The sequence below is a fragment of the Enoplosus armatus genome, chromosome 19 (assembly GCF_043641665.1).
Source record: "Enoplosus armatus isolate fEnoArm2 chromosome 19, fEnoArm2.hap1, whole genome shotgun sequence".
Taxonomy (NCBI): Eukaryota; Metazoa; Chordata; class Actinopteri; order Centrarchiformes; family Enoplosidae; genus Enoplosus; species Enoplosus armatus.
The window spans coordinates 854,946-867,500 of record NC_092198.1 but is presented as its reverse complement, the minus strand read 5'-3'; the positions used below and the strand labels follow the sequence as shown (position 1 = coordinate 867,500).

General features: G+C 46.4%; 2 protein-coding genes across 2 annotated transcripts in view; one reads left to right on the top strand and one right to left on the bottom strand.

Moving 5' to 3' along the window:
- The window catches only part of arid1b (AT-rich interactive domain 1B), a 35,123-nt gene extending 29,484 nt beyond the window's left edge, over positions 1-5,639 (top strand). Inside the window, exons 18-24 of the mRNA XM_070926120.1 lie at positions 403-547; positions 733-849; positions 975-1,056; positions 1,617-2,379; positions 2,559-2,689; positions 3,460-4,096; positions 4,459-5,639. Coding sequence (XP_070782221.1) covers positions 403-547; positions 733-849; positions 975-1,056; positions 1,617-2,379; positions 2,559-2,689; positions 3,460-4,096; positions 4,459-5,480 — 2,897 coding nt within the window. The 3' untranslated portion in view covers positions 5,481-5,639. The remainder of the gene's footprint in view (positions 1-402; positions 548-732; positions 850-974; positions 1,057-1,616; positions 2,380-2,558; positions 2,690-3,459; positions 4,097-4,458) is intronic.
- Positions 5,640-8,416: 2,777 nt separating this feature from the next.
- On the bottom strand, positions 8,417-11,781 carry tmem242 (transmembrane protein 242). The gene is made up of 4 exons (XM_070926161.1): positions 11,697-11,781; positions 10,685-10,785; positions 8,635-8,772; positions 8,417-8,555 (listed from the first exon to the last, which is right to left on the bottom strand). Exons 1-4 carry the CDS (start codon positions 11,779-11,781, stop codon positions 8,442-8,444), a joined length of 438 nt encoding a protein of 145 aa, XP_070782262.1. The 3' UTR covers positions 8,417-8,441.
- Between the last annotated feature and the right edge of the window lie 774 nt (positions 11,782-12,555).

Genomic DNA, 12,555 nt, shown 5'->3' with positions numbered 1-12,555 from the left:
AGCTCTCTGGCCCTGCCCAGTAAAAGTGTCATGGTATAATTTCCCCCCAGGGATCAATAAAGTGTTTCTGATTCTGATTCTGACTCGGAGCTTTATTCAGGCCTTTAGGTGTAGTCACTGTGCTCTGCTGCCCCCCGGTGGTCAAAACCTCAACTGTTTCATTATCTCATTAAAGGGCCATACAGACGTTCTCATTCTCACATTGCATCCACATTACATCACCACTGAGCATTTCCCAAAATACTCAACCAGGTTTTAGATTTTCTTCCTTCCAGAAAATTAAAAGTAAAAAACAAGACAATAAAATACATTTATAATAAATAATAATAAAGCCACGACGTTAAACTGCATCATTGGAAGGTTTTTTCAGAGCACTGACTGTCTTCATCTTTTCCTCTGCAGGTCTGGGGCCTGGCGAGGCGTTTGGTCCCAGTCAGATACCCAGCGGTGCCATGCAGGACATGTACCCCCGCGGGCCACCCTCTGGGCCCCTGACAGGGATGGGCCCCAGACCCCAGTACCCCTACGGCCCTGGCTACGAGCGGAGGTGAGAAACTGGTGTTTCAGGAGTTCTGTTGGTCCATATTAATATCACCTGTAGATGTGGTGTTTGTGCTGAAACAGGACAGGACTGAATGTTTACAGATATTTATTCAGTAAGTAATTCAAAGTGCCAGTTATTGAAGAAACCCTGACGTTCCTGTGTGGATGTTGTTTTTTTCTGTCCTGTAGGCTGGACCATGTGATGGGGCCAGAAGGAGGCATGGCGCCCCCTGGAGGTCAGAACAGCATGGGTCCATCTGGAAACGAGGCCGGCATGTACCCCGCCAACAGGTACCCCCACCAGAGGTGAGAGGAGTTTAAAAGTGTTCTTCAAGTTTCTAATTTAGTTTTTTATACGACTGTATTTTAGATGGAGTTTTACATTTTGTCTGCACATTGTGTGTAAATAAAGTTTTACTTCCTCTCTTCAGGCACGGACATGACGGTTACGGGCAGCAGTATCCACACAGCATGGCCTACACTTCCCATCAGCCCCTGTACCCTCAGCAGCAGGTGAGCACTCTGAGGCGGTCAAGGGTCAGAGGTCACGGCACCACGATGAGAGGAAAAAACACTACACAAATATTTTCTATTTATTCATAATAACATTTAAATGTTTAAATAAGTTGAAATTAACATTGAGAATCAAAAGGACAAATAGTGGAAACATTCAGACGTTAAATGTAACTCAGTCACTTCTGCTCATCCACATGAAATGTGTCTTGAGTTTCAGTCTGATGGCACTTACTCTGACTGACTTCTGACTGCATTTGAAATATGAAATTAAAGGTTTATTTTCTGTTAACCCCTCACCGACGTAACTGTTCGGAGTAAGAAAAACAGACGAGTATCATCTTTAAATGAGATCATGAGACAAACATGAACTCTATAAAGGTTTGGAATCATAACCTCAAGTTAAAAGTTATTCAGTGATTTAAAAGATTCTCATCCACTCCTGAAGAGTTTTGTTAGGTTGCTGCTGGTCAGACTCTGTAGACCCCGTCCTGATGCCTGTTGGTGAGGGATGAACCAGACCGGCTGCTGGTCCTCACTGGTCTCTGTTGTGTCTTCAGGGTTACAAGCGTCCGATGGAGGGTCTGTATCCTCCTGCGAAGCGTCACGAAGGCGAAGCGTTCGCTGTGCAGCAGTTCGGCTCTCAGCAGACCGACATGTTCAGCCCCTTCAGTGGAGGAGGTGGGGGCTACATGGGCCCCGAGCGCCGGCCCGTCCAGGGCCAGTACCCGTATCCGTACGCCCGGGACCGGCAGGGGCCCCCGCAGCATGGCATGATGGGCTCAGGACCGTCTGCGGTGTCTGGGGGCCCCGGGGAGGGGCTGCAGGCCAACATGTGGCACCCCAGGACAGACATGGGCTACACATACAGCCGGCAGGGCCAGGGGCCCCCCTACCCGGGCATGGGCCGAGGAGATGAGCAGGAGGGTAGGGCCCCCCAGGACAGCCAGTGGCCCCCCAGTCATCCAGGCCAACGCCAGCCACCGTACCCCCCCCACTCCTCTTTGTCCTCCCCCTCCCCCTCCATGCCCCCCCTGCCCTCCAGACAGCCCCCCTCCTCCGCCTTTCAGGCTACACCCACCGTCCCTAACCATGTGACCCGCTCTCACAGCCCCTCCTCCTTCCCCCGGCCACTGGGGGGCTCTCTGTCCCCCAACAGCGCCCCCTACCTGCCCTCCATGAAGAAGCCTGGGCTCCCCCACGGCCCCCCTCCCACTCAGGGCCTCCACCTCATCCACAGAGAGGTCAGCTTCCCCCTCAGCTCTGTGGAGGCCACCCCCCCTAAACTGAAGCCACGACGTCGGCTCACAGCCAAGGACACAGGTGAGGCAACACACACACACACACACACACACACACACTAAACACACTGTGACACACACACACTAAACACACTGTGACAGACACACCAACCTCCTCCCTAAAGTTCAGTTTAGTACAAACCAAGTGCAGGTCCAGGTCTCAGGACTTCAGCTGTATGACTCTTGAACTCGTCCTATCAGGAACCCCGGAGGCGTGGCGGGTGATGATGTCACTGAAGTCCGGCCTGTTAGCAGAGAGCACCTGGGCTCTGGACACCATCAACATCCTGCTGTATGACGACAGCACTGTGGGGTCCTTCAGCCTCACACAGGTCAGACACACACACACACACACACACACAGTCCGGCTACACTGGATTCATTCCTCCGTGTTCAGGTCACAATGTACCTTTACAGAGTGGAGACATCAGGAGCTGTGATTGGTCAGTTTGGGCTGCTGGTGGAGCAACATGAAGTTGAATGTCCTCTGCAGACCTGCTGCTGACCACAGGTCCCCGCTCTGTATGAACGAATGAACACAGGGATTACACAGCAGCAGTCTCTATACTCGACTATAACGTTACGAGTTACCAGGATGTAACTGTCAATCTGAAAAGATGTGAACAAAATAAATATAATTTATCATCTTAATAGTCTTTAACAGCTGGTGTGGTGAACTTTCATAGCAAACATGTCCTGTGATCTGCTGGTCTTTACCTTTTTAACTCAAGAGGGCCACTGGAAGGCTTTTAATGTGAAATATCTGTGCAGGAAGTTTCACTGACTCAACGGCGATTAAAAAAAAAACAAAAAAACACAAAGTAGAACAAAGTAGACTGGAATTAGGTATTAAAGAGTTTCTTTAGAGAGGAGGATTATTCTTTAGATAAACAGCAAATGAAAACAGGAACCGATCAGAAAACAGGAAGGACTTTTACCAAAATAAGATCACATTAAAACAGGGGAAATTAGAAATATAAGTCTGTTTCAAAGTAAAGTGCTTCCATTAAATAAAGACCACTATCAGAGATGCTGCAGAAGAAAAACTGGGTTGTTTGTGTGTTAATAAGAAATGATCAGCTGACCTCCTCCTGTCCTGCAGCTTCCTGGTTTCCTGGAGGTCATCGTGGAGCACTACCGGCGCTGCCTCATCCAGATCTTCGGCATTCTGGAGGAGTACGAGGTGGGAGCCGAGGGCCAGAGGACCCTGCTGGGACCTCTGCACGACCCCCCCGAGGAGGAGGAGGTGCTGAAGGAGCCACAAGCTGCTGCCTCCGAATCAAACGGCCAATCCGCAGAGGAGCAGAGGATACGGTGGAGGTCAGCGGAGGAGATGGAGGCGTCATCACCGCTACTCACAGCTGCACTTGCTGAACCTGTTGTCAAAGTGGAGGTGGAGGTGAAGGAGGAGCACCAGGAGCAGGCAGAGCCCCGCCCCCAACAGGCCAGCAAGTACGACAAGCTGCCAATCAAGGTGGAGAAGGGGGAGGAGTGGGAGGAGGTGGAGGAGCGCTGGGCCGAGCTCAGCCGACCCAACGGCTTCATCAGTGGCCTCCTGCACTGGAAGGCCGGAGGAGGAGACTCCACCGCTCACATCCTGATGGGAGACTCCAACCCCCCAAACCCAGCAGAGAGGGAGGCGAGGGGTGGGGGGGACGAGGGCAGGCAGGAGGAGGCGGAGGGAGGCGTGGAGAGGAACATGCCAGCTGGTGAGGAGACGCCACCTGAAACTCAAGAAGGTAAAGACCTGGAGGAGGAGGAGGAGGAGGAGGAGGAGGCGGCCTCACTGACTTATTGAAATATACATTAGCTGCTACTAGCATAACACACCACAATGTCTGACCCAACTGTCAGAGGAAGAGTTGCATTGTGGGTAATGTTTAGACGAGGAAGAAGAATGATGATATGAGATTTGGGTTTGTTGTAGTACTGGTGTTAGTCCACTAGGTGGCTCCCTCTCTGCTGGAGGAGGACTGTCCCTGATTCTTCATTTTTTATTCAGTTTTAGGTCTCTGAGCTCTTCACTGCATCTTTTCTGTGGTTATAAATGTGAATGATCATAACTCTCTCTCCTCTCCAGGCTCCTTGTCAGAGGTCAGAGGTCCGAGGTCACCGGCTCGGAGTCCCATCAGCCAGCTGGAGGACGAGCCTCGCTGCTGGGACGAGGCTCCGCTGTCCACGGCCGAGTCCTGGCAGGACTCTCTGGCCAAACGCTGCCTCTGCATCTCCAACATCGTGCGCGGCCTCTCCTTCGTCCCCGGGAACGACGCCGACATGTCGCGGCACCCCGGCCTGGTGCTGATCCTGGGCCGGCTGGTGCTGCTGCACCACCACCACCCCCGCAGGAAACGGACGCCGCCCAGCTACCAGCGGGAGGAGGAGCAGGGTCTGGCCTGCAGCCGGGACGAGTGGTGGTGGGACTGCCTGGCGGCGCTCAGGGAGAACACGCTGGTGACGCTGGCCAACATGTCGGGCCAGCTGGACCTGTCCCTGTACCCCGAGAGCATCTGCCTGCCCATCCTGGACGGGCTGCTGCACTGGATGGTGTGCCCGTCCGCCGAGGCCCAGGACCCCTTCCCCTCTGTGGGCGGCTTCTCCTCGCTCTCCCCTCAGAGACTCGTGCTGGAGTGTCTGTGCAAGCTGAGCATTCAGGACTGCAACGTGGACCTGCTGCTCGCCACGCCCCCCTTCAGCCGCCAGCAGAAGCTCTACACCACGCTGGTGCGCCTCGTGGGCGAGAGGAAGAGCCAGGTGTGTCGGGAGATGGCGGTGGCCGTCCTGTCCAACCTCGCGCGGGGCGACGCCACGGCGGCACGCGCCATCGCCCTGCTGAAGGGCAGCGTGGGAACTCTGATCGGCTTCCTGGAGGACAGCGTGGCGGTGGCTCAGTACCAGCAGAGCTCGCACGGCGTGCTGCACGCCGCCGCGCCGCCCGAGCCGCCCAGCGTCAACATGATGTGCCGCGCCGCCAAGGCGCTGCTGGCCATGGCGAAGGTGGAGGAGAACCGGACGGAGTTCGTTCTGTACGAGAGCCGGCTGCTGGACATCTCGCTGTCGGCCGCCCTCAACTCCTCGGTGGCGGCCATCATGTGTGAAGTACTGTTTAAAATCGGCCGCTCGTGACACGAACACCGCCCCGGAGCACGCTCAGTGTGACAAACTGGCTCCTATTATATTTTTATTTAAAGAACAGAACACAAATGTTTTTACATACAAATGAATATATATAGAGAATATATATATATATATATATATATAAATATATATATATAGCTCCTCGGCTCCATCCGCAAAGTGTTTATTTGGGATTTTTAAGTAATTTTAATACAAAAATATTTAATACTCGTATTTTTAAGTTTTTTTATTCTTTTGTCAGTTTGTGGTTTTGTTTTAACCAAAGTGTGACGGCGGAGAACGCTCGGGTTCTGGCTCTCTGTGATGTTTTTAAACAGACGTGGTCGTTTCTTTCCGTTTGCGGGGCTGTTTTGGGGGGGGCGGGGCTTAGTTCGATATTTGGGGGCGGGGTCAGATTTATTTAAATAGTGACACGTTGTAGATAGGCCTCTCCTCTCTCATGTGGTATATGACAGAGGAAACACTGATGTTCAGTCTTTGTTTTGGTGCAATAGGTTTGTTTTGGGCGTTTTTTACTTTAAATGTGAATCTTTGACCATCTGCAGTTTGACCATCAGTATTTTGCCGAACCACAACAGTATCAGACGTCACCTTCTGTTTTTTAAGAACTTTGTATGTGTTCTCCACCAATCAACTCCAGATGTCCCTCCATCATCCTCCTGTAAATAGACGATGTAAGTTTGGAGTCTTGACTCGGTGACGGTCGCCGGTAATGAATTAATGAATTAATGAATTCTCATCATTTATAATCACAACTCACCTGAACGTGTCGTTTCTCTCTTCCCAGCAGGTGAAGACTTGTTTCTGTATTTAAGGAGAAATCCTCAGTTTCAGGACGTTTTTGGGGTCTGATCTGGGAGGGTGTGTTTGATTTGAGAGACTGTATGTACAGGAGGTCTGGGGGGGTGGGGGGGGGGGGGCGGGACTGTACTCATCATGTTGTTAACGGACACAACTTCAAAAACAGTTATAACAAATGTAAAGAGAGAAAAAAAGAAAACCTCTACATCCAGAACGTCTCCTGTTTGATTTGACAGACTTTGTTTCTTTAGTATGAGATCTTTATATGTTCCTCAACATGTTAAAGAATAAACGTACATGAACTCTGGTTGAGCACTGTGAACGCAGCTCTGGGATGGTTTTGTGAGCAGGTCTGAACGTTCAAACAACAAACTGAGACAGACGGTTCATTTAGATTGAAGTCTGCCGCCTGCAATGTTCATTACACATCAACTTAATGACATTAAGATGTAATTTTCCAAGAAAAGATAATGTTAAAGTCATAATATTAAAAGATAAAGTCAGGTCATTCTATGAGAAAAAGATTATGAGAGAGTATCGTGAAAAACATTTCAAGAACTAAATGTGTGTGATTAGCTAACATTAGCATGTTTCATCATATAAACTGTAGTTAGTTGGTAAGATACCTACAGAGTGTTAACATGAACTGAGACAGCTGACTGTGACTTAACTTTATGACTTAATATTCTGTGTTTACTCAAATCATGACTATTTTCAAAATCTGAATTTTTTTTTTAGTATTGTAAGAGTTTATCTTCTTTTGTGGTGTCGTTTTTCTGACATCTTCAACTCAACTTGTCAGACTGGACTTTCATCAGCTTCATGTGTTCTTCAGCTTTGCTTTGAGCGTAATGCTAACGTGCTAGCATTTGCAACCAGTTTAAAGCACAACTTAGGTTAGCAGGCTAATGGGCTTTACTAGATTCAGGTGTGTTTGAGCTGAGTGCTAACATTAGCATTTTATACATAGTACCAGTTGACATGCTATAGCGTTAATTAGCATTTTAACACTATCGTTAGACACGGTAACACGCTAACATTAGCTGACAGTCCTCATAGCTTATAGTTAGCATGTGAACTTCAACTCTCCTGAAACATTCTTAAAAAGTTTGACTTCAAGCCTTCGGGATGAAAAAGGAAACGTCCTTCAGCTCCTGTTTGTCTCCACAGATCTCCAGTTTCATCATCATCAGTCTTGATCTTCATCTGGTAAACCGACTCTCCCTGAACCTGCCACTGTCATTGAAATGAGCACACCAAGCAGCATTAGCTACATAATCTGGTTTAGTTTATATTCAGAAGATGACGGCATGTACAATCTGAAATATTAGACACAGCAAGTAAACAACTGCCATGTTTTTATTTACAGTTGCGGCGTCTCCAGACGACACTCTGGACACTGAACGCATCATCAGCAGAGAAAACTTCATTTCACAGCGAAGCAGAAGAATATTTTAACCATCACTTCGTTTAAGCGTACATTTACTCAAGTACTTGTACTGTGGTGAAATTGTATTCTGAGCTGGTGTAATATTATCAGGGGTAACTTCCATATTGTAGCACTTAGCGTTAACAAGCCTGTTAGCTGTGGATTGAAAGCTAATGTTTTGATCTGTAGCTGCTTAAAATAGCATCTCTGTTGTAAAATATGAAATAATAACTGACGCTCTGAAGTTTTGCTCTTGCTATTTTAGCCGCCAACTCTCCGCCTGCAGGCTAGGCAGGGCGTCCTGCAGTCGGACATCAACCCAAAGATTCACCTCTGACTTTTATGGACCAAGTATGTTACAACCAGTCTGGACGTCACTTCAAAACCACTTCAGTTCATCATGTTCATCTCTTCCCTGTTTTAAATCCCATCAGACAGAATTGAACATATTTTCAGTGGAGTTCTGCTTCCTTCACATTAAAGTCACACCTTTAAAAAAAACACCAGAGTGTGAAGCTGAAATGTCTCATCGCCTGACGACAAAGCGCAGATCCAAAACCATAAATGAGCAGAACAAAGTAACGTTAGAACCAGACTGGGATCAAACTGGTTTCGAGGATCCTCCGGTCTCTGCTGAGCTCTTCAGAAACACGTCAGCAGAGATTTCACTGAGTCTCATTTTCTCTGTCGTCTCATTTGATTGGTCCTCCAGCAGCAGGTCACTTTGACTTGAAGACGGAGTCCCAGTCCACAGGTTCAGATCCAGCTGCAGCCTCGGGGGTCTTTGGGACGGACGGGAAGAAGGACTGCATCTTCTGTCTGAACTCTGGCAACTGAAAGAGAAGAAACTCGATGAGGAAACTGAAAACGTGGAAACAAAGACCTCCGTTAACTTGTTGCAGATAAACGTACGCTGTGAACGCCGAGGACTTTCCACACAGTGAAACTCAGCAGACCGACTCCACAGAAGGCGTACAGGGAGCCCCAACCCAGAGCTCTGAGGGCCAGAGAGGCTCCGCTCTCCGGGGCCGCCGCCGTCACCGCGACACCCTGCACAGGAACCAGACACAGAACCAGAGTCAGTAAAACCTTGGACCAGGTTTCTGTCAGACATAAAACATAATGTTCAAGCTGCAGCCGACACGCTGATCACAGGTCAGTTAAACGCAGGGTGACGTCATTATGCAAATTACAGTGAAACTCTTCAAGTATGTGGACAGTGTGACGTGACTCCATATGGAACTTTTGAACATTTCTGATCGTTTTTCTTCCTTTTTATTATTTGTTTGTATTGTTTTGGATCAAAAAACTAACTATTTAATAAATCAGATAAAGGATGCACCCAGAGTTGAAAGTTGGAGCGGAAATGCAGAACAAAGAAACTCTACAATACAAATATCTGAAATTAAAGATCATCGTCATCATCAGGAAGAGGAAGAAGCAGGAAGTCAGACAGTCTGCAGATCCACATAATTCACTTTTTCAATATTAAACTCGAGAGACGCTCAGAAACACGTTTTACACTCCGATTCAAACTGAGGATTTAAAGCCGATGTTTCTTCTGACAGAGACCAGTTTCATGTCACATCCTGGTTCTGTCTACGTTCCACCACTGCAAAGCTCAAAGTACATTTACTCAAGTACTGAGGAAGTTTTTCCATATCCTGCTACTACAATAACATCAACATGTGGCTCAGACATGTTCAGAGAAACGTAGACGACAAAGACGAGTCTGTGACGGAAATAGAGTCCAGGAACAAGCGCTCGATTGTGCCTCCGCGCTAAGTTTAGCGTCCGTGTGCGTCACGTTTAATCAGATCCTGTGAGCGGCCAATCAACACACAGTTCCAGATAACAGGATGAGTTCCAGGTCGTGCTGTGAAATACTGAAATTTCATGGAAAGTTTCTTCTGCTGATTATTTGAAGGTCGACCTTTAGAGGAATGCGTCCAGTTGTTTTCGTCACATCTGGTCAGGAGGGAAACCAGACGTGTTTCTACCGTTTTTTAATTCAATCAGAATTCACACTCGGACTCCGCCGGGAACTAACCGGATTAGACATTCGAGAAAAACAAGACAAACTGAATCACACGGCGGTGGCGTCAATAACAGCATTAGCTCAGTGAATCACAAGTAAACAACCTGCAGTTAGCATCGCTAGCTTCTCACGCACACACAAGTTAAACAGCAAGCTGTCAACGTGCTACCTGATAAATCCATCAGAGGATTGCTCTTTCAACCGAAGATTAATCACCACTATTTTGATCACCGTTTACGTCACTTTTTAAAGCAAAAATACCAAAACCTTTCTGGTTACGGTTTCTCGAACGCAGGAGTTTTCAAAGTCTGACACTGTGACCTCCTCCAACACAACACAACTTCATTAATAGTAGCTGAATTAGCTATTAGCACTTCCTGTTTGCAGTGTACTCATGGATGTACACACAAGTATCACGGGACTACTTTGATACGAAAGAAAATTTAAAAACATGATGATTCTCGGGGGAAGTTCTGCAGTCAATGGAGCTTAAAGGAGCGTCTTTTTTTCCTATGATTTCTAAGTGGTTTATGAAAGATGCGTACAGATATTTTATATCCCCAGAAAGTGTAATTCACACTAAATCTAAAGACGTGTGTGTCATGTCTGTCTGCTCAGATTTGACAGAGTTATGTGTCAGAGAAGGGTGCGATTTTTTTTTTATGCCAATTGCATCAATCTGTCTCTTAGTGTTTTAATGTGAATCTCCTCCATGAGCTGTGAGTCACTGCTGCAGCTCCACCTGCTGACAAACTACAATAACTAACCTCCTGTCCTGTCATTTTATAGACAAACAATTCATGGAGAAAATAATTGTGTGATTTGGATGATTGATTTGATCACCAACACATCATCTCTGTACTGGGTGACACTTTCACAAAGAGAAACAATAATATCCCCAACACACAGGCAGCAGACGTGTACCTTACTAAACCAGCCTGGGCTTTTTTTCTTGGCCAGCGCTAACGTGGAGCCAAATCCTGCCATCATCCCTGCAGAGGCCGCCGTGGTCAGGAACGTTGCACCTGCACACAGGAAGTCAGATTTCAGTACTACAAACAGAAACAAAAACTACCTTTATTGTCTTAAGTAAAGAAAATAAAACAAAAACATAATATATCATTAAGTACAACCTACTTTAACCACGTTTACCCTCCTGCTTTATTCAGAGCCTCCGAAGGCCAAACTTAATTTACATTTTTAGCAATTTAAAGAGGCAAAACATATTTCACAAAACACGACATGATGCTGCTTTCAACAGTCATATACTTCGCCAAACAGCAGGTATTTTAATAAATGTTTACTTTTAGGGCTCATGCAAGATTCCCTATGACCACCGAAACATTCAACCGCACGGATTCTTAAAGGTCTTGCGTTACGGTCTCTGCGTGACTGGAAAAAGGTCATAATGTGCAGGAGGAAACTACAACCAGAAGACTTATGTTGTACGCAGACACCCCAGAGGCCAAACGCTATTACAACACTTGACAGGCGAGGACGCTTTGAAGACACAAGATTGTATTTGGTCGACTTAAACAGAAGAACTTAATGTTTTAGGAACAATCTTTAAACAAAATCAATGACTTATGCAGAATTCTTTCTAATCACGGAAACCTTTAACTGTAGACATTTTGAATGGAGTCTGGCGTCACGGTCATATTGCACGACTGGAAAGAGAACGTACATGTGCGGGAGGAAAATACAAATTCAGCAGCAGTCATATTTCGTTTATGCAGGGTGTTCGGGTTTCTGAGTAACCAAGGAAACATAAAAATGCCTGATTTTTGAGTAGAGTTTGGTGTGGAACAGGGAGCACAGAGGAGCAGACTAATCGACATTGCTGTGACCTCAGATAGAAAAACGCTGCTAACAGCAAACTCTGCTAACAGTTACAGTTAATATAAACTACAAGCTAACCGGCTAACTGCTAACTTGCCTTTCAACATCTGCAGTTTGGCCTCTTCATCACTTTCTGCTCCTTCTCCCACATTCACAGCTGGGTTCTCATTAACTGCTGTCATGTTGCTACAGTGCGTCTGCGTAAAGTGACCGGATAGAAACAAGCTAGCTAGCAACGGAAGAATGGCGTGCATTTAAAAACAAAACAAATATGAATGTATAAGAGTAGAAGTGATGATGTACAAAATAGATTTAAGTATGACTTGTTATTTTGTGTAAGAAACACTGCGTGCGTTTTATTTTACGATTTTAAGTCGAGCATCTGTTTATTGACGGAGGAAACGGTCACAGCGACGGAATCCTGAACCAAAGATCGTCTATTGTTCTAGAATTCTGGCTCTCTGAAATGAAGAGGTCTCACTCCATTTCCTAAATCGATTCGAAGCTACAACTACATTATATCATATCCCGTTTTGTATGTAATATCTTAATCTGTTTGGTAAAAGTAATAAAACGATTTGGGGGTGACTGTATAAAGAGTCGGTCTAGACCTGCTCTATTTGTAAAGTGTCATGAGATGACTTGTTATGATTTGGCGCTATATAAATACGATTGAATTGAATTGAATCATATTTGAGTAAAATGTGTTGTATATTTCGTACTGCTAAATAATTGTTTCATACATAAAATACTGCGTAGAGATGTGAAGAAATACATATAAGAGATAACATTAAGACACCAGAGCTGTGAGTTATTATCACATCAAATGTGTTTACATGAAAAATCACTTCAACCATCAATTCACTTTCTTTTAATCGATGAATCCACTGATCATTTCAGCGCTGTGTGTTTCACGTGTCACTGAGGTTTAGCTACAGAGTGGTCCATCTCGTCAC